The following is a 22,371-nucleotide window of genomic DNA, read 5'->3' on the forward strand; positions in this document are numbered from 1 at the left end:
AAAACTATTTTGTGCAATATCACATTATTTGTGAATGTCTATAAAGATAAACATTTACATAAAAACATAGAAAAATACTATATCAAACTTGGGTATCGAAAAATGCCATCGTTGAAAATGGCACCTGATGATATACCGGACAGGCTAATCCCAAACCTTCAAAAACCCATCATTGTTATGAAGTTATGTATTACTAACACACGTAGATGTTTGCAAGCACATTCCGGAATATTGGTATACAATATTGCATTACTACCCCATATTGAAAATTACCACAAATAATTAAATTCAAAATTTTGCATCATAATCATTAAAATTTTATGCGAAGCAATAGTTTCTGAACAAAAAGCTTTCGGCAGCTCCCGTCGAGGTCTCTTATGTCATGTAATTCGTATTCGTAAAAAAACGTATCTTATGATCGTGTATCACTATGCACTCCCACACCTATTTTACCCAGTTCTGAAATATACGTATTATAATTTGCCGAGATACGCTAGTGTCCGGAGTTACCTGCCGCTAGTGCTGTAGTGCCGCGGAGTTAGTGCTGGACTTCCCCCTATGATTAGGTTATGGTTGATTGATAGGGTGTGCCATTGGTACTTTATGTGTAATAAAACTTAATTCATTAAAGAAATAAATTAATTCGGAAGTAAAGAAGCGGCTTTGATGTACACAACAATGACATATTTATTCATAACAATTCTAACCTGTAAAAACAGTTAAAGGTATAATTTTAATAAGTTACTCAATGGATTACGCTTTGTATTAATGCTGCACTTTAGCAGCTAGATTTTGGCGGTAATACTCCTTATTGGTTGATCAACATCACGAAAAAAGGAATCAGAACATTGTTTTTTTTTTATGTACAAATTTATAGTATAGCTCACCTTTCAGTAATAAAAGGCAGTACGAAGAACATCCAAACATGCACGCCTATAATGAGCCCGTACTGGAACAGTATCTTCCCCAGCATAAACTTCCGTAGGTAGAGCGCTCGGTCGATCACTATGAGCGCGAATTGGAGAATCAACATCACGAGGAACGGGATCGGTACTTTGTTCTCTTCTAAGTATGCTTTAACGCCGCCGTCGCCTTGGTGAGTCTGTGAATTAAATAATATGTTAAGAATCATAATTTAATATATTTAGACGACCAGTTTGGCCTAGCGTGTAGTGACCCTACCTGCTAAGCCGATGTCCTGGGTTCGAATCGCGGTAAGGGCATTTATTTGTGTGATGAGCACAGATATATTGTTCCTGGGTCATTGATGTTTTCTATGTATAAGTATGTATATCGTCACCTATTACCCATAGTATGTACAAGCTTTGCTTAGTCTGGGGCTAGGTTGATTTATGTAAGATGTCTCCCGAATATTTATTTATTTATTTTATTTAGTCAAACAACACACTATGTAGAAGAATCTAGAAGCTTATAAACAAATTTTGTTCTTACAAATAAATAAGTCAAAATAACAAACAAATAATCAATCGCCAATATCACACTATTCACACCCTTTTGCCTTTCACATCGAACGAGAAGGGTTTCGGAGCCGCAATGGTCAAACGCATATTTCATATTACTCCGATCTTTGTCATTAATTACAATGGTACAGTATTTAGGGGTGGAAAGCGGGCATTGAGTGTTTGTGTTATACTCACTCCGAAGGCAGCGAAGCCAAAGATGACGACCAGGAAGTTAAAGAAGTCGCACAAGAACATGTAAGCATAGACGTCGGCTGTCACGCGCGCGCCCGGCGCCAGCATTCGCTGGAAGAAGCTCTTCATCGGACGCATGTAGCGCTTCACCCTGTGTGTAGTAAAACCAGAATTGATATTGTACAGTCGCAATTGGATATATCACAGCGGCTATGCTGCTCACAAACATCTGAACACGATTCTTCAGTCAAGAGTGTCGAACCGCTAGTATGTGTATATTATGAGCACCTGGGTCAGGGGTTTTTATTGACAAAATGAAAATCGGTAAAGTAGTCTTTGTTGAAAGTGAAATCAGAAACACTTACGAGAGCCACATAAGTTGGGGATAATGTTGATATTTGTCGCCAAGCGTCGTCGTCACGGCGATGATTGGCTCCTCATCGTCATTTACTCTGCAAGAAAAGTTTGAAAGTTTGGAGTTATTGGTGCTAAAACACACAGGTTTCATTTTATTCCTATAATAATGGAATTTTACGTCATTTCTTGTGAAAATCATTAATTAGATTCAACCTCTGACTTGAGCCTGTCCTCTAGTTCTGTCTCTTTTCTGCCACGTACAGTAAATACAGTCCACAATCAATCATATAGAGATGGTCGAGAAGCTGTTGAATAACTGAAGGTTCTTAAAGTCATATGGGGGTAATAGGCTACTAGACTCATATCTAATTTGGCACAAAAATTATTGTCTTCTGTAATATTTGACATAAGAAACCAATATTTAATGATTTTGGGTATCAAATGTGTACGATGACTACGTATTTTTAATTAAAAAATGTAAGTTTTTTTTTTGGCCACCGAATACGCTGTCGGCCGTGTAGTGACGTCATAGAATTCATGTCAAATCAATCACTAACATAATGACCTTTATGCCTCGTACTTAAAGTGTCAGAAAGTGTTGTTTTTGCACTGAATGACTTCATTCACAGAAAATCTATAGATGACATGCCTGATGTTGTTTTTGCCTGATTACGTAAAAGTATTCTTTAAAAATATTTTTTGCGGTTTATAGAGTCATAATAAAATATAGTGATATTTTTTTCGGTTAATTGGACAGTAAGTAATAATAGAGTTGGGCCTGTAACAAAGGCGAAGAATTGAACTGTAGGCTATTCTCCTTATACTGATCAACAATTGTTCAGTGACTTTTAAAAATTATGAAGTCTTTAAATTTTTAATTTTTCATACAAAATAAATATTAGCTTCAATGTACGCCATTATTGTTGTCATTGACGTTGTCTATCACACTTTAGACTTAACAGAATTCGCAATACATTACCTCTTAGAAAAAACTTTCAAGGGTGATAAAAATCAAAATACAAGTTATTTTTAAAAGTCGCCGAACAAATGTTAATCAGTATAAGGAGAATAGCCTAGAGTTCAATTCTTCGCCTTTGTTACAGGCCCCACTCTGTATAAGACAAACTTTAAAAAAGGGTCAAGTAGCTTATTGCACAAAAGATTCACGTGGATCGAAGTGTATCTGTGAGGGCCCCTGGAGATATAAGAAAGGATAAGATATAATTCGGGCGCCATGGACGGGCTCCGCTTGGTATTGCTCCCCTTTCTGCCTCTGTTCTCCGCCGCCTCGGCAAGGTTGAACTGTCTGTCTCGTACAGTATATACTATAGTATACTCACTTGTAGTGGTCGTCGCCGTCCTCGGGCGCCCTAGAAGGCCCAGCCTCCTGCTCCTGGTATATTTGCTCCTCTTCTTGCTCGTCGCGATCGTTGCGAATCGAGCCTGACCTCTCGTCCTGCGCCTCCGCTGCCTCGTCGAGGCTAAAACACGCAAGTCATCATGACAGTGGAACCTTTACAGAATTTTATTTTGATTGCTCGCATACGCACAGAACGCTGAAGCTTAGTATGTACAAAAAGAGGACTATTTGCACAGGCATGTTTTTTATGAAGGAATTGGACATAAATGGGATAGGAAAACATGGGAAAAACAGAAGGAAAATTCGCTTCCTACATTTTATTTTTACTTTCATAATTAAGTACAGATAAATAAATAAATATAAATATTATAGGACATTCTTAGTCTTACACAGATTGACTGAGGCCTACGGTAAGCTCAAGAAGGCTTGTGTTGTGGGTACTCAGACAACGATATATATAATATATAAATACTTATATACATAGAAAACATCCATGACTAAGGAACAAATATCTATGCTCATCACACTAATAAATGCCCTTACCGGGATTCGAACCCGGGACCGCGGCGCAGCAGGCAGGGTCACACCGACTGCGCCAGACCGGTCGCCAAATGACAGATGTAGTGCGAAAAGGGTTTCCTACGTATTTTTCCGGAAACGTTCGTATTTGTCATGCTAGTTCAGTCAATATCAGTACATTTGTACTGAAACTGACTGAAATAGCATGACACGTTCGTACTTTTCCGTAACAATACGAAGGCAAATCTTTTCGCACTATATCTGTAACTGTACCTAATTACCGTTACTGATTGATAATCGTTTTCTTAGGAACTATTAAATTAGCTAAGTTTGGTCTACAATTATAGAAACCTTTTGTCCACTATTTTATTGTATCTGTGGATAAACTTTATTTTACTATACCGCTAAACGGCCCATTCCTATAGAGCCTTCCTTACAAACATTTCTATCTCGGGGCACGGCAGTGTCCCCCGCCAAGTCTATATTTTTACTTTTACACTACGAATAAGCTATATGCCCAACATGGAAATATTACACAATGTCGTTAAGCTAGTTAACGTCTCTATCTACAAAGTTTGTACTAGACCCAACAGCTACTCAGCTACTACAGCTCAGCTGGCAATGTCGGGTATGCAGCCGCAACGTGGCGAAGCGAGTTTTACTTTGGCTATTACTCGCTCAGCTGACGATGGTGCGGGAACCACCAGCCAGTGACTATCTACTGTGTAGTGTGTGTGACAGTTACTCGCTCAGCTGGCTGTGGTGCGGGTGCAGGCGCAGCCACGCGAGGCGGATGACGCGCGGGTCGGTGCGCGGCGCGCGCAGCTCGCCCGCGGCCGCCAGCAGCGCGGCCTCCACGTGCCGCAGCCGATCCACCAGCCAGTGACGACTATCTAAGTCCACATTATACTATGTACCGTCCGTCGTGTATACAACCTGCCTACTGTTGTGCCCGCCTTTCTCCCGAAACAGGAATGCCATAATTGTATAAAGCACGACGACACGCTTACAATTAGTTGCAGTAAAATATTCAAAGAACTTATGAAACACATACTGCGAGAAATGTAAGATTTATAACGGTGAACCTTTACATAAAACTATACTGTATTTTTGCGAATTGTTTATGGAAATTTAGGAGGGATTATTAAGGTGGGAGACTTTATACCATTGGACAAGAATTAGGATCAGGATAAGCACAGTCTTAACATTATTAATAACGTCTGGTAAAGTGGTCACCCAATCGCTGTAACATTTTCTATAACTCTTTATTTCGCAAAGCTATCAATCTGAATAGTTTGAGTCTCATGGACGCGACAACTGTCCGCAGAGGAATTAAACATAAAAAATTGTAAAACTGATAATTACGACTTAAATCCTAAAGGCTTTATAAAAATTGTTCATCGGGTTGGGTAACCAGACTCTCTACACCTATTCAATAGTGTAATAACAATACTCACGGGCCGGACTTATCGTGCAACTGCACGTATTTCTTGCCGACGTCTTCTGACCTGCCCTCGACGATCATCTGAGTATCTTCGGACGTGAGCGGGTATTCAGTGTCTTCGCGGAGATCGATTTCGGGGCTGGATTCCTTCCAGAGACCCAGGGATTTTAACATGAACCTAGATAGAAATGTTGATTAGATTCAGGTCGATAAATAGGTATCCGCCTATCCGATCTAGAAATTAATAAAACTACTAATTACACTAATATTTGTCAACCGGATCTAATGTCATATATCTTAGTAGAGTTGTAGTTATTTTAGAAAAGTATTGCACACTAAAGTTCGCGAGTATATTTATTAAGTTAGCTTACCAAGAGGACCAAAAAATTGGAGAACCCTGTTCTAGGATAAAGTCAGATACTGTGTTTTTCGAATCAAAAGGACTATAGCTATATTATATAATTGCTGGTAACCCTACATATTAGATTCCTAAACTTTTAAATCACCTGAGAAACTCACCTGTGTAGGAAAATAATGAGCAGTAACAGCAAATCATAGAGGGCGTAGTTGCCCTTTCGTTCGATGCCGATGATGCGAGGGGCAGTGAAGGGCATGTTGGCGGGGTAAATCTTCTGGTTCCACGGGAGGATTTCGAATTGGAACATGCTCTTGATTAGGACGATTACCTGGGAATAACATTGGCTTTAGAAGATGGAACTGGAAAATGTACCATGTCGGACGGAGTGCATATCAGTAGGTAATACGTAGCGTAGTTGCGTACTGAGACAGTGAATCGGTTGTTACCATGGATTAATGGATTTATCTTGTTTAACTGCGATGTCACAAAATATTTAGAACATTAAACTTTTGCAGGACGAGAAAACATAAAGGTGCAGCAAAATAAACTCACAATTCTTAATTGCTTGCTCGCTAAGTCCGTGACTTTCGCGAGTAAGTGACCTATAGATAATGGCGTAAAGCGTTCACAGGGTTAATTATCAGTTTAAAGTGGTAGGTACTTTACCTCCGTATATGCAATGAGGGTAACCCAAAACGTCTTGGTCGGTCGAGGTATGGTCAGGGTGCCCCACAGAAACACCATCAACGGCAGAGGTATCGATAAAATGGTCGCTGATTGAATCTGCAAATATATAACAAAATGTTACTCTTTGCTGTGAACTTCACCAAATCGGATATAAACTAAAAGGTAAGAACTGTCAAAATACTTCTTGAATAGATCTTGGAAAATACACGTATAAGTAGACTACCATATGTTGAATAGTAAACTAACCTGATTTATGAAAACCATGATGTAGCAAACAATGTCAGTGTGAGCCAAGACAGCGAACCACAGCGCGTACGCAAGATGCAGGAACGGCGAGCGGCCCTGCTTGAACATCGAGTCTTCCTGCTCCTCCAGTATCGTCAGGTCCTTGCTGCAATGTAACTAACGTTATACAAGTAGTTCACAAAAGTTTGTAGAGCAGTAGCTAAGCGTCTTTCGAGTTTCAGTGCCTTGCGGGGGTGCACGGTGCGGTCGGTGCGTTTTTGTCGCGAGCGACGGATTTTACCTACTTCGGTATAATACCTACCCGCGAACGCGCAACCACGCAAGATACCGGAGACAGTCAGTCGGTTTGCTTATTTGACACCATTTGCACATGATTTAATCTAGAGCTTAATAAGGATCAGACCTAATTTCCGCCTATTGATTCGAATTGTCGTGTCACATAAAAGTTCTGCAGAGCGAATTCTAGCTATATTTGTATAGATCATTGTAATATGTGAGGAGTGTCTTTTCAGCAACAGGAGTTTTTATGAAATCTTAGAAAAAAAGCCCCTGTTGACATAGAGAAATAAAGCCCTTTTGACGTCATCTACACGCTCGACTTTTGACAGTGTGGATACAAATTTTAAGTAACAAACAAAAAGCAATACCAACTGACGAATTTGACGCCAAGCTACCGAGGTGTTGAGTAAATTGTGATAGGTGGAAGAAGTAGGTTTAAAAGTGTTATTTTGTAAGTAGCAGCGTATATTGGTAGAATTGGTTTGAAGTGTAGGTGTTAATGTGTACGTAGGTATTTTAGCTTAAACATATTTGAAACTTACCTGTTTATTACCTAGAAACATAAACGACGAAAGCAGCGGCATCTTGTGAGTATATATAATAAATAGGAACAGTGGTAGAAAATACGACGAGTAGAATAAAATATGGAAATTTCGATACATAGCCAAGCCCATCGCATACAACGAAACGAACAACAGTTGAATGAACTCCGCGCTGTGACTTTTCTGTTATGACTTTAGACACACACAAGCAATTGTTTGGTATGCCCATCTTTTAAGGCTAAACCAATAACAATGGCCCCTAATTTTACAGTCCACTCACCCTCGTTTAAGAGCCGGTAATTTTTCCATAACATATTCTGATTAAATTATAATACATGTAATATCGCAGCGTACTCAACCTGTACTAGTATTGTAATCAACGACGAATTTCAACACACAATTATTGATGAATAAAGTTTCAAGGGGAATATTCTGAACGTCAAAATCTTTCACGTAAGCGTATAGTAGTTAGCTCTCCCTATCGCTCTTCTGTAGTGACGCGACAAGAGTTACAAAACTATGTATATTTATGATCAAAATACAGATATTTATCGCACGAGTCACAGCACGAATTCCAACCCAGTGAACTCCACCTCTCAGTACTCTGCAAGCTAAACGCGCTCTCATGTTCGGAGGTATCGTCGTCCGAGTCGGAGATGGAGAGCGGCGGGGACGCGCGCCGCGACGCCGGCGACCCGTCCAGCCCGCGCTCCATGCTCGGCGCCAGGATACGGATCTCGGGGACGCTTATATCGCTTAACTTACGGCTGCGAACACCATGCTACTTGTACTAGTGTGCTACAAGCTACGTAGCTATTTTATCAAGTCATATGCTTAACTTTTTGACCGCCACGGATATCTATTGACGCGTGCGCTACACCTTGATATCCATACCAATATTATAAATGGGAAAGTGCGTGTATCAGCTTGTCCGTCTTTCACGGCAAAACGGAGCGACGAATCGACAAGATTTTTTAGGCGGAGATAGTTGAAGGGATGGAGAGTGACATAGGCTAGGCTACTTTTGTCTCTTACTAACGCGAGCGAAGCCGCGGGAAAAGGCTAGTTTACATATAAAGATCACAATGAAAACCATTTCACGTTACAGATGTAGGAAGGATGTCAAATATGGCGCTTTAAATATATGGAATATCAACATCGGATCGGATAATTTGAAAATGCACAGACGAGCTAAATACGATAGGCGTGGCGATCAAAAGTTTAAACAGTACAACAAATTCTATTTGCAAGATTACATACAATTCTTCGCGCTTATAAATGCGCTAGATATTAAAATTTCACTATTATCTTACAAATAATTTTATCTAAACTGGAAAAAATTTCAAAGGATCTAAATAATTACACTTTTACGCTAAGTTCTCTATGAATAAAATCATCAAAATAATTATTTTACAAATACGGACTTCAGTTACAATCATTTAACCCATTAGCACAATTTATTATGTTATCGTTAGAACATTGACAAAATACAAAAATATGATGTACAAACCCCATTTCCACATCCGGGGCGAGTAAGTTATTATCATAACTCTCCGGTTCCAAGTGCACACTAGGCCGCATGCAAAAACAAGACACTACTCACTAAATCTAATAGAACTATAGTAAACTACTATAAAAACTATCTAAGTCTATCTTCATTCGAGTTATTCTATTGTAAATCAATTACACATGCACAAAAGCTCGAGCAGTACTTAAGCTCAAATTTGATGATATACTCTACCTGTTAGTCTACAGAATAATGAATAAACTGTTCTGAAATTTTTAGTTTCACATTTCAAAACAGTTATATCTTTAGTATTACATGACATGATGACACTACTTAAAACGGTACATGACTAGAGACTAAAAATCAACACGCACAAACTACTACAATGGATAAAAGTTAAAAAAGTGCCAATCCTAAAAAAAAGGAATCTACTCACGGATGTGCTAAGGTCTCTGGCAGGGGTTCCCAGATCATTTGCGACCCTTCTCGAAGTCCGATGCCAAAACCTTCTTTTTCCTGAAAACCAAACGTTGCGTTAATTTTTCTTACAAGTTACAACAATTTTTACACTTAACTCTTATGCTACGTTCACACGGCGACTATTCGATTCGATATTTTCTCTCATACGGTTTTACCGTATACGAGACAGCCGTTCACACGGACTTAGGTCCATTCGTTTTTCCCGCATGCAATCGGCAATCCGTCCTCCATTATGACCTTGGCCAACGACGTCACAAACACAACGCATACGAGAAACCAGTGTGACCGTGTGAACGAATCAACTTAAACATAAGCGCCACTGACGGCTCAGCTACGACATTGGGCTAAGCGCGACAGCGGTGAGCCGCGGCCATACATTGGAGCGAAACACAGCGATGGGACTTTTCATTTGCACGTATGGTTGCCGCTCACCGCCGTCGCATTCGACAAATTCGTTGCGTGAATCTCGCATCTCCGATGGCAAGACCCTACGGTATACGGTAAAAAATATGTCTCGAATATGAGACTTTCTCGCATGGACGTCGTGTGATCGATTTACAGAGTTGCCATACAGTATATAGGAAAACGCCCCATGTCAAAGTAGCCTTAGGAGCTAGCAGCGACAAAAATTAAAGAAAATTAAAAATGGTAATAATCTTTTTTTTGTCACACCAGTCTAGTGAAACCAACCGTGAATAATTGAAATTCAATTTAATTGCAACATTGATTAACATTGGTTCCTGTGTGGTGACGGGTTAAGAATTTCACCACCCCCTTTCTTCCCGTGGGTGTCGTAATCACTATGGGATATGGGTTAAATTAAGAGGCTGGCAACCTGTCACTGCAATGTCACAGTTCGTTTTCTTTCAACCCCTTAAAGTGGCACTGAAGCTTTAATAGTTTCATCTCTGCCTACCCCTTTATGGGATACAGGCGTGATTGTATGTTGTATGTTATGTATGTTATTGATTAGACACATTCATCCAGCCTAGTTCACAAATACTACTAAATGGCCATTCATGGACCATACGCCATACATCTGTGCAATAAGCTTTAATTGATCATCACAGACATGTTTTATAGAGATCTCACCTTGAGTATCTTCTTCTCCATGGAAAGAGCTCGCGATACGTATCGGTAGTCTCTGGAGTACCGCATGAGGTATCGCGTGGCAGTTACGAGGAAACTGCAGATGAACACCCACGCTGTATTGCAGTAGCGATGGCATTTGTCCATTGCCGTTTCTTTCTCTATAAACACATTCAGAAGTATGTAGTTGAACATTCGAATAAGTTTGTAAATCTAATCACACAATTATTGTAGGACTTATGAAAATTTACAAGAGACAGCATAGATTAGACCAATATATTCAACAGCCCTCACGAAAACTTTTTGCCATAATATTAAGAAAGGGTCTAGTGAAAATATGAGAGTGCGCTGTGCTGACCATGCGAAGACCTACGGAATTAATTTGTTCCCTCTATTGTCTTTTTGAGTCGTCGGCACCTCGAACCCTCCTTAGAAATAAGTACACAGCAAAAAACCTGTACAAGTTTCTAATGGGTCGGCAACGCGCATATGACACCCCGTGACCGCTTTCTTCAGGCGGACCGTATGCCTGATTGCCACCAACGTAATATAAAAAAAATGCTGCGAGCGTCTTCGTGACGGTTATAATACAAAGATACAATTTTATCGTGGCCGTGGATTTAAAGAATATCATACCTGGCTCCGGTGCGAAGTCATCCAGTTCCGAAACCACGTCGCGCTCTTCTTGTTCTTGGTCCGTCAAGCTCGCTCGCTTTTCGACGCTTGCTTTTCGACGGATCTAAGTAGGCATACATGTGATTAGCACGTACGGTAAATAATTTTACATTTACGGCTCAGCCACGACATTGGGCTAAGCGCGGCAGCGTACGGCGGCCATACATAAACACAGCGATGGGACTTTTCATTTTACATTCGCGCTAGACCAATGTCGTGGCTGGGCCGTTAGTGTCGGTTGCACCATCCGCATTTGACATGCTGATCAACGCCAAGCGCCTCGGCGCGGTTTACTATGAAACTTCTCTCATACAGTAAAATTAGCGAAGGTTTCAATTTCAACGATGGTGGATGGTGCAATCTAACCTTATTAGGCTTCTAAATTATAAATAGTTTTAGGAAGATAAATATGTTACAAATTTAAAAATGTATAATTTACGTCGTTTCTAAGAGGTTTTCTTGACAATTATTATGTGACGGTGAAACTTTCTAGATACTCGCAGACCTCGCAGTAACTACAAAATGCCCAGCTTACTTAAAATAAATATATGTACTTTTCTCTTTGTCGATATCATGCATCAAAATAATCTAAACCCAACCACCACCTAACATGCTCAAATAACAAATACCCATATAAGCATTTTCCCACTTCAGCACTTACCGAAATATATACTCACTGTTCCTCTATAACGAAGCTCAAAGCATCTAAGCATATGCGGGGAATCGTTGACTTTAAACAGATACGTGCTTGCGGGAATAACATAAAGTGCAACATATACCTACCTACATATTCTTATCATCAAGCGATATATCATCATTATGTGACAGTTGTTAGTATTATTATGGTTCTTAACTCTACATTTAAATAAGATTCAAACTACGGGTCTTATTTTATGTAGCTGAGTTATCAATTATCATTATAAAGTACCCGTTTTTTACGCAGAGACAGGAAGGATGCTCTTACGAAGTTCTTCGATTTAGTTCCGTCTTGTCGGTGGGCTGGGCGAGCGTACAACAGGTATTAATATCTCACACGACACGGGTAAGGGTGGGTTAACGATTCCGATGTCTGTTCCAGGTCCATCTTGATGATGTGGCGACAGTATGTGGGCAGCCAGCGGACATGTTTACCTCGTGCGGGTACGAGTACGGGATGCTGCCGGCGGAGAGACGGCGGCGCGAGCGCACGGTGGGCATGGAGGCGCGGCGCACGGCGCGCTGCAAGTCCGTCTTGATGCCGGCGACAGTATGTGAGCAGCCAGGGGACATGTTTACCTCGTGCGGGTACGAGTGCGGGATGCTGCCGGCGGAGAGGCGGCGGCGCGAGCGCACGGTGGGCATGGAGGCGCGGCGCACGGCGCGCTGCAAGTCCGTCTTGATGCCGGCGACAGTATGTGAGCAGCCAGGGGACATGTTTACCTCGTGCGGGTACGAGTGCGGGATGCTGCCGGCGGAGAGACGGCGGCGCGAGCGCACGGTGGGCATGGAGGCGCGGCGCACGGCGCGCTGCAAGTCCGTCTTGATGTCGGCGACAGTATGTGAGCAGCCAGGGGACATGTTTACCTCGTGCGGGTACGAGTGCGGGATGCTGCCGGCGGAGAGGCGGCGGCGCGAGCGCACGGTGGGCATGGAAGCGCGGCGCACGGCGCGCTGCAAGTCCGTCTTGATCGCCGTCGACAGGAGCTGCGCGAGCGTACGGTAGCGGGCAAGCAAAATTATGAAAATAATTCAAACGTTAAATTTTGAAAAAATACCCAATCTTTTGCCCGCTGCCTTTTTTAGGTACCGACACACGAATGTGCGATATTCCTCCTGCGAGCTCACATCTTTGCAAAGTGGTTACTTTTCGCAACCTACCGCAGTACATCGAGTGTAGAGATAATCTGAACCACCGATGTAGAAAATTGTGAAAACGGACACGTTTGTGCAAAAGTTAACACAAAAATATGTAGGTTAGTTAACAAAAGCAGCGTATAGGCAAATATAATCCGGTCTACAGATACCAATCAAACATTCAGGGACTAGTCAAAATGCCTCTATCACAATAATATTCTGAGGGACAAACATGCTGATATCAACCATTCCATATGGAAACTTATCTATGATCTGTAGGTTTCCACCCGCTGAAAAAGCATGCTCGTTTATAACCAATCCACCACACAATACATACACATAATTTAAATACCCAAATTACATCACTAATTTAACCATTCTTGCAAATCCCTAATGGCAATAATAGACAGGTTCAGATGAAGCGATCGGCATCGAAATCTCCTCAAACGTTTACTATGATTTACCTTTGGAACTTGGACTTAGAACTATTAGGCAAGATCAAGAACGTGTAGTCTACCAAAACGGCTGACAATTTTTTCACATGGCGACCCCGTCTGAACCCGACTAGCAGCATAACTTACTATCTATGATATATACTAGCATAGATTCAGCCTGCTATCAAAATCATAGCATAAGCTCAATTCGTGTTTGCTGGAAAGCTGAGCCATATAATTCTAATGTTAGTCGCTTCAATATGCTAGTACGTAGCTAATATGTGGCCTCATAGCTTCAGAGTTGCCAACAAGTGACGTACCTTGCCCAAGCCCATTTCCTTGGGCGCGTCCTCGTCTTCGCTCGATTCTTCCTCTTTGAGAGGAACCTCGGTGTCATCGAAGTCATCGAACATGTAGTAGTCTCCCGAACGAACGGCTATATGAAAAATACTGATTAATATTGTGAAATAAAATAGAGTAAAAATTACCGAAAGCTCCCAAATTATTAGATAATGTAATTCAAATTGGTTGTTTATTATTACTAATTTTAATGAACTTTAAAAATTTTAAAGCGAAAAGTCGTTTAATTATAAAGTATATTTAGGTGCATTGGCGGAATAATAATAAGTGATTACACCGAACATGAAATATTTACATTGAAATACCAAAACATAAAAACCAAGCTTTGTAATTTTTGCAATGCATTATGTATAATCCGCCTAAACTATACAAGTAAACATATAATAAAATGGAATTCATCAGGGGCGCATCAAGACAAGTTAATGAGGATGAGTTGATGATGCAATAAATAAATGTGAATAAAATGTATAGTTATTAGTCTTTTTATCATCCTTGCCAAGTTATCTATCTCATGAATCGTCCCTGATGAAAATATAAACACAGAACACAGCTGACACAAAGTGACACAGAACAACAACAAAACACAATCACATTGCACGACAAGTGGCATACACATGCGGGCATGCAGTCTAATAAACACATGCAAAGCGACAACTAGTGGGTGGCGCATTCTGTCTTAGTATATTTACAACATTTACAAAACCAATAATCATCCCAGTTGACATATAATCAAGACAGCCCCCGCCAAAAGTTCCAACTTGCCTAAATACCGTCAGTAGAAGCTAGAGATTAGTGAAGCGAACACAGGTTACACGCGATAGACGGAGGCTAAACGTTACCCCTCTGATGGCTGGTCGGCTGCTTATACGGCCCCGCGGGCGCTACAAGAATAAAGCACAGCTCAACACCACAAGTCACACACCACGGAATGATCAGAGCGTCGTCGCTCACAGGCCGGGGGAATCCAAATCGAAAAATAAACACCAAAAACGATACAGGGAGCTGTTATTTAAGCGCGTTTCTTGAAAATTATTCGATGACTGAACTGATTCTGATGATCCTTACGGCTACATCTCGTTTACCACTGTGCGGGAATTAGTATATGAACATTTTTGTGCAAAGGAGACAGTCACCTTCCAAACCGGCTAAAAAGGTTTCAGATATACCTTTAAACCTGTTCGTGTGTATCCGTCGCTCATAAAGAGGACGCTCACTTTCTAATCCTAATAAAAGAAAAAATATAATTAACACGGAGACCTGAAAATGCTTTACATTATATACAAGGTGAGACACGTATACGCAACTAGAGGTGCTTCTAAATTTAGAAACGTTACAGGTATGATGAGAGTTGGGCTCGGCGCGGCTCGACTGCGATATGAGCGAGGTGCGCAGGAGGCTCGGGCTGGCTACCGTGTGGCGGCGACGGATCGGAGGGGGGGAGAAGACCGGGTAGGACTCTTCGGGGCTCTGAGCGCGGGGGAGGAGTTCGGAGGACGGGGGGGATTCGAAGGAAATCCGGCGCGGCTCCAAGTATGCGTCCAGGGATACGGTCATCAAGGCGGACGACGGTGACGGCGGGCCGCCTTGTGAACTCGGAGGCGGTGGGAGAGCGGGGAGCGTGAGGGGGCGCGGCGCGGGGGGCGGGGTGTGGACGCGGGAGGGCGGCGCGGAGGGCTCGCTGAGGGGGGTGTGGAAGCCGCGGGGGGAGGCGGGGCTGTCGGGCGTGTGGTAGCCGCGCGAGTCGGAGTCGCCGCGCACCAGCGGCGCCGCCTCCGTGTCGCCCGGCTGCGTGTCCGAATCCTCCTCTTCTATGTGCGGTTGGCGGGATGGAATAGAACGGTCACCGTTGCCATAACGAGATACGTAAATTGCACTCCACATTGATTTCTAACCAGATTCGACATACATGTAAGTAAATAACCGTCGTACTGTCACATCAAGGTAACATTTTCTGCAACTCATTCAAGAATCATCCGTAATTTACATATTTAGCATCTTTCACACTTTCAAAATCGGTAGTAGATGCTCACACATAGGAAATATAATCAGTATCAGTGAAGAAGAAATATTTGAGTTCAGTTTGATCATGACTAATGCAAAAGGTGAAGTTATCAGATTTCATATATTGTGTAGGTAAATAAGTTTCTCAATTTACGTTTCGTGTACCTACATTCAACATACCAAGTGTTTTCTCATAAAATATAAATTAACAAAATACAAGACCTTACCTCGATCATGGTGTTTCGGTTCCTTATTCAAAGCCCCGTGGATCTTTTTCTGGTTAGCCTTTATTCTCTCCATCTTTACTTTGATCTTTAATATCTAAAGATATCGCAGCTCCTCATTTCCTGTAACAACACAATAGTCAAGATGTCTGTAAATGTGATATCGATTGTAAGAAAATTCATTGTTTAGTTTTGACGATGTAAACAATTTCATATCAGTCTCAGCTCCTCAATAAGTTCGGCTCCTCTGTAACAACACAGTAGTTCAAGATGTCTGTAAATGTGATATCGATTGTAACTAATAGAAAATGGTGTTTTTTTTCAGCTGACTGTTTAGTTAACGACTATGACGATGTAAACAATTTCATATCAGTCATAAATCAGACCTCATAGTCCTTAACTAAACAGTCAGCTGAAAAAAAAACTGCTTGCATCAATTTCTGTTTAGTCAATAAAAGAGACTTCCGCTTATAACTATCAGTTTTGAGAAATGGGCCCCAGTTATACCCACTTTGCTCTAATCAATGACTCTGTAGAAGTAGTAGCTGTGGAAGAGTCTACGTTGCAATATCAGGAAGGCAAAGCAGACGCCATTCCACGCCAAACCGATGTCTTCTTGAGGTACCGTGCATTTTGCGGACTACAATATAGTGATTATCTTACCTGGACGCCAGAACGGTGGTGGCTTTGCTCTCATCGATGACTCTGTAGAAGTAGTAGCTGTGGAAGAGCCTACGTTGCAATATCAGGAAGGCAAAGCAGACGCCATCCCACGCCAAACCGATGTCTTCTTGAGGTACCGTGCATTTTGCGGACTACAATATAGTGATTATCTTACCTGAGACGCCAGAACGGTGGTGGCTTTGCTCTCATCGATGACTCTGTAGAAGTAGTAGCTGTGGAAGAGCCTACGCTGCAATATCAGGAAAGCAAAACAGACGCCGTCCCACGCCAAACCGATGTCTTCTTGAGGTACGGTGCATTTTGTGTCCTATAATATAGTGATTATCTTACCGAGATGCCAGAACGGTGGTAGCTTTGCTCTCATCGATGACTCTGTAGAAGTAGTAGCTGTGGAAGAGCCTACGCTGCAATATCAGGAAAGCAAAACAGACGCCGTCCCACGCCAAACCGATGTCTTCTTGAGGTACGGTGCATTTTGTGTCCTAAAAACAATAATGACACATTGTAACTTTGGCTCTGTTCGGTATGTGGCATGTCCCGTTCACATGCCCATATCACAGTATAATAAAGAGTACTGTCATACAGTATGGCCACTACCGCTCCCCGCTGAAAGTGCCGCCCACCCCCTCTCGGTTACCTCACAGTTACCGCCTGTCAAAAACACGAACAGTCGACCTGTCATATTTCACTCATACAAGCATAGTACGCGTTCACCTACACGAGCTAAGACTGTGTGCTAGGAATGCGCCTCTTTCAATATATTTGATCGCTAGTGTCCGAGGTGTGCCCATATAGTAAAATGTTTGACTTTATATGTAACTGAACATTACGTGATATTTAAATTTTCAAGAATGCCAGCAAACTTGACCATGCAGTCTATACCCAACAGTTGCACCAGCCAATAGGCATGGAGCTGTCTGGTCCCACGGAACAGGCAACAGAGGAGCTACAGACTTTAGTTACCAACGCTTCTGCTATAACAATCAAAAGGGAATAGAATATTATGTTATGTCGTACCTTGTTATAACTCTCCATCTTGATGAAATTTCCCAGGGTGCCGGCAAACTTGTCCACGCAGCCTATGCCCAGCAGTTGCACCAGCCAGCAGGCGTGGAGTTGCGTGGACTCACGGAACAAGCAACCTGGGATCTGGAGGATCACCTTGATCACGACTACGGACACGTTGTAGCGGAGAAGCCATGACCACCTGTAGGTTTTCATAAATGTAATATTAGTAAGTGAAGCTTTCGCCAAAACAGTTGAACGGAACCTGCTATGATGAGATGAGCAATAATGACTTGAGGAAGACGCAGTGCACAGCAGGTGTTTGCATTTTAGCACAGTCACGTTTACCATTCTAGGTTCTAGCACTCCTCGCAGAGTACAGGAAAAGTAAATGATTACGGTTCGTTACAACAAAATTTTATAATACCATGTTCTTAGAATGTCGCAATGTTAAAACGGATTAGTGGTAAAATGTCTAAAATTACAAAAAACACTTAACAAGCCTTAGTAATTGGTTTAAAAATGGCTAAGATACCGCGCGATTCACTTTAGATAAATATATAAGATATAGCGCGATTCACTTTAGATAAATGTAGTGGTAAAATTTTTTTTACCTCAAGAAATGACATAACTCCATATTAACACACCTTCAACACCTCGGGTACCCATGGGTGGCGGTAATCGCTTAAAATCAAGCGATCCGTCTGCCCATTTTCCTTTTATATCATAAAAAATATTACGATAAAATCAACATTCATATTTCTACTAAACTCACCATTGTAAAATAGCCTGCTTAGGTCTCAGATAGAAGTCGGTTCCCTGCCACAGGAAGATAAACGAGCCAATCAGGTACCCCATAGAGAACAGGTTGACCCGATTCGTGCCCGTCAGGAACATGATGGCTAGCGTCACCCACAGCATACCCAAGAAGACCATGCGCTTTAGCACGTCCAGCCATGTGCTGGGTAGAAAAAAAGAAAAAAAAATGGCGCTTTAAGTGGTGCTGTGAACAAATTAATTTACATATGAACGGATTTTATTATCAATGTAATATTTATCTGGGCTGAGCAAAAATAGGTTGAACAAGTTGACCCGGTTCGTGCCCGTCAGGAACATGATGGCTAGCGTCAACCACAGCATTCCGAGGAACACCATGCGCTTCAGCACGTCCAGGCGCGTGTTGAGTGCAAAATAAAGAAAAAAAGATGGCACTTTAAGCGTTGCTGTGAACAATAGTACATTACATCAGAGGCCGGGAAAATGAGGATTTCCGGCCAAGTGGGTATATACGAGATAGGATAGGGATACGAGGCCGGGAATCCGTTTTCACGCCGAGACATGTACTCGTATAGTGCTTTTCTCAAACATACAATGAAATAAAATAAAAAGGCTCTAAAGGACAATATTTTATAAAAAAAAGTTACTTTGCAGGCCTAGGCCTAAAAAATAATATGAAATCCCTTTACAGTCCTCTCGAGTTGTTGCGCCCAAAAAGCGATACTTCCCAGCCCATTTTAAGGAACGTAAAGACAATATTTCATTGCATGTTTAAGAAAATTAATTTACTTATGAAGAAGTTTATTTAGTAGTTCATTATCTATGTGTGTATGATTTTGGTTGACAAAGCTCGTCGTCGACTAATCCTGTCCCATATCCTCTCTTTTCGACCCTGCTGGATACTCTTCGCCCCTTCGTTCAAACACATGTAGTCACTATTACACTATTCCAAATCAAAAGTGTATTATTTACCCCGTTACCCGACTACGCCAAGGAAGTCCAGCCACAGGGTTGACGAAACTCGGCGTCTCCCAGTCCTGTTCTATGTCTTCGCTATTCGACCCTCCCGGATACTATTCGCCTCTCCGTTTTAGTCTGAACACCCGAAGCTATCACGTTACCATCACAAATGAACAGCTATAGGTATAACTTACCCGACAACTCCAAGGAAATCTGGCACAGGGTTAACGAAGCTTGGCGTCTCCCAGTCCTGTCCTATGTCCTCGCTATTCGACCCTCCCGGGTACTCTTCGCCCCTCCTTTCGATTCTGAACACCCGAAGTTGTCTTGACGCGAACACAAGCAAGAAAAAGTCGAAGACGAGCTTGGTGGCGTGCGGCGGACTGTCGGCGTATGGAAGGAACAGGAACGTACGAAGGTCTTTGTCTCTCTGTAAATTAACAGAAATTAGTAAACAAGGTTTTTGCAAATATTTTTTGAAATAATTAAAGCCTGACAAGATTTTATTTGGCCATGAAACAGTGTCGCTACAAACCGCTTTCATATGGCAATAATGTGCCGACGTCATATGTAATGGGGACAGCGTGTACTGGTTTCCCGTTAATATTTATATAAAATTAAAACATGGTTTTAGAGAACCAAAATTTAATAAGCAAGCAAGGTTTTAAGTCTCGCTACTTCTTTTCACATAGCCTAAAATCCATGAATGTTGTGCCTTAGTCGAAGTTATCGGGGTAAAAGCTAGGAACATACTACGCGGACGTCCGTCGTAAATTGACCGCGGACGGGGATCTGGACAATAGAAATACACTTAACCGTGCAAACTATCGGTCGACGGACGTGGACGTGGCCTTGAGCGCATGGACGTCCGATCGAAATCTGGCTCGCTGGATGTTTTGTTCCGTGCACACTGATCGGTCGCGGTCGCGGTCGATTTACGACGGACGTCCGCGTAGTATGTTCCTAGCTTTATTTTCTTTTTGCGTGGGACCTTGTTCTGAACTGGTGGCAGTTATGGAACGGCCTCCTTAATTCTATAAATATTTTTCACGGCAGAGGAACAGACCTTTAATAAGAACAAAAAATATATTAGGCTAAACGCGAAACCAACTAACCAATACAGGAAAACCGCACTAAAAACTGTCAGTGCCGGACGTGTCAACATTGTCAACAACCAATTTCAGAACACTGGCATCGAAATGCTGTGAAATCCTTCATCCTTTTTTGTTGAGTACGTAATTTATCACGTTCAGTATAATTATTTTCACTTTTATTATTATTATTTTGGGAAGAATTGTGATGAGACTTATTTACTTCTTTCTTCTTTAATTTTTCCTTTAATATAAAAATGTTTAGAATCGTTAGCAGACGTTTCTGCTTGTTAAAAATTAAATTTATTTACTTCTTGTTTATACATCACTGACATTCGATGACTTTCGACGACGGGTGTCAAATAGTAATCCTTGCCAGTAAAAGAAATTAGTTCAGCTGAAAATCCGCAACGTGGCGAGGGTCAAATAAAAACTTGTCAGGCTATAATAACAGTTTCGTACTTTACAATTTACAAGCGCTGTAGGCCCGTGTGGGACATTAACACTCCAAAAATTCCGCAAAATTGCGCAGTAAACACAAAAAACTTTCAAGTGCTAAAGGAAACCAGATCCTATCATCATCATTGTGATATCTTCGACTATTTAGAAGTACGGGTAGTAAGTTATCAAACAAATATTCATGAACTGTACTCACAGGATTATCCGTTCCCCAGGGATAAGTAACGCAGAACTGCGGCAGAAATCCGACCGCTATCATATACTGTATGGGCACTAGGATCGTGATGAATATTGTGAACGCCGTCCACACTCGCGCTTGGCTCGGTCGCTTTAGGGACACCAGGAGGAGTAGCCAGAAGGAGTATAGGACTGCGTATATGTCCATACGGGATCCTATTACGCCTATTAAGCATATTAGAGTCACCTGCGAAGCAAAAAACATTGTCAATGCAAATTCAAGATACAAAATTGTAAACTGAAATAGATACTATACACTAAAGAAAAAGCGATCAAGCCCACTGGTGGCGAAGCCGGGAATCGCACCCAGCTTCCCAGCGGGATTTATATATAGTAGTCCTCCTACTATTAAAAAAAAAAAAAAAAATTAAACATACTTCGATACAAAAAATCTATTTACGTATATAGATAAAAAAAAAAACCTTTTACTTACCTCAACACCAAACTTGTAAAAGCCGTAGTTGATTATGTACTTTGCGCAGTAAACCAAATTTATATCAGCCTCCTTACGCGTGACATCCGGAAATAGAACCTTCTCTTGTTGATTTGATGTCCAGCTTTCCCTGTATCAGATCATAGTAAGGTACAGCGGGGCAAATCTCGACTGGGGGTCAATTATAACTAATCAATTTTTTCCATTATTACACTATGATACATGTATCCACTGAATACGTCTACCACATATAACCAGCGGACACTATATTTAATAATGCAAAAATTGTAAAACATGGAAAAAATAGACCAGTCACATTTGACCCCCAGTCGAGATTCGTCCCGCTGTACCTTACGAGCTTTTTTTTTCAAAGTGTTGACGACATATTTTATGGTTAGGTACAATTCCTGCTTTTTATAAAACGATAGGTATAAAATAAAATAAATAAATATTGGGGGACACCTTATACAGATCAACCTAGCCCCAAACTAAGCAAAGCTTGTACTATGGGTGTTAGGCGACGATATACTTACTTATATATTAGATAAATACATACTTATATGTACATAGATAACATCCATGATTCAGGAACAAATATTTGAGCTGATCACAGAAGTAACGCCCTTACCGGGATTCGAACCCGGGACAGCCGCTTAAATATCGCTAAAATAAATA

General features: G+C 41.5%; 1 protein-coding gene across 1 annotated transcript in view; it reads right to left on the reverse strand.

Annotated features, from left to right (window-relative positions):
* LOC125227089 (piezo-type mechanosensitive ion channel component-like) overlaps nucleotides 1–22,371 on the reverse strand; it is a 74,370-nt gene that overhangs the window by 16,501 nt on the left and 35,498 nt on the right. Inside the window, 24 exon segments of the mRNA XM_048131282.1 lie at nucleotides 888–1,102; nucleotides 1,659–1,806; nucleotides 2,021–2,107; nucleotides 3,353–3,493; nucleotides 5,349–5,513; nucleotides 5,855–6,021; nucleotides 6,360–6,476; nucleotides 6,627–6,771; nucleotides 8,041–8,214; nucleotides 9,391–9,470; nucleotides 10,527–10,684; nucleotides 11,160–11,262; nucleotides 12,330–12,881; nucleotides 13,786–13,901; nucleotides 14,665–14,706; nucleotides 14,992–15,633; nucleotides 16,054–16,173; nucleotides 16,248–16,297; nucleotides 17,065–17,216; nucleotides 17,752–17,941; nucleotides 18,515–18,700; nucleotides 19,671–19,906; nucleotides 21,223–21,450; nucleotides 21,697–21,826. Coding sequence (XP_047987239.1) covers nucleotides 888–1,102; nucleotides 1,659–1,806; nucleotides 2,021–2,107; nucleotides 3,353–3,493; nucleotides 5,349–5,513; nucleotides 5,855–6,021; nucleotides 6,360–6,476; nucleotides 6,627–6,771; nucleotides 8,041–8,214; nucleotides 9,391–9,470; nucleotides 10,527–10,684; nucleotides 11,160–11,262; nucleotides 12,330–12,881; nucleotides 13,786–13,901; nucleotides 14,665–14,706; nucleotides 14,992–15,633; nucleotides 16,054–16,173; nucleotides 16,248–16,297; nucleotides 17,065–17,216; nucleotides 17,752–17,941; nucleotides 18,515–18,700; nucleotides 19,671–19,906; nucleotides 21,223–21,450; nucleotides 21,697–21,826 — 4,344 coding nt within the window.

The sequence above is a fragment of the Leguminivora glycinivorella genome, chromosome 6 (assembly GCF_023078275.1).
Source record: "Leguminivora glycinivorella isolate SPB_JAAS2020 chromosome 6, LegGlyc_1.1, whole genome shotgun sequence".
In the NCBI taxonomy this organism is placed as follows: domain Eukaryota; kingdom Metazoa; phylum Arthropoda; class Insecta; order Lepidoptera; family Tortricidae; genus Leguminivora; species Leguminivora glycinivorella.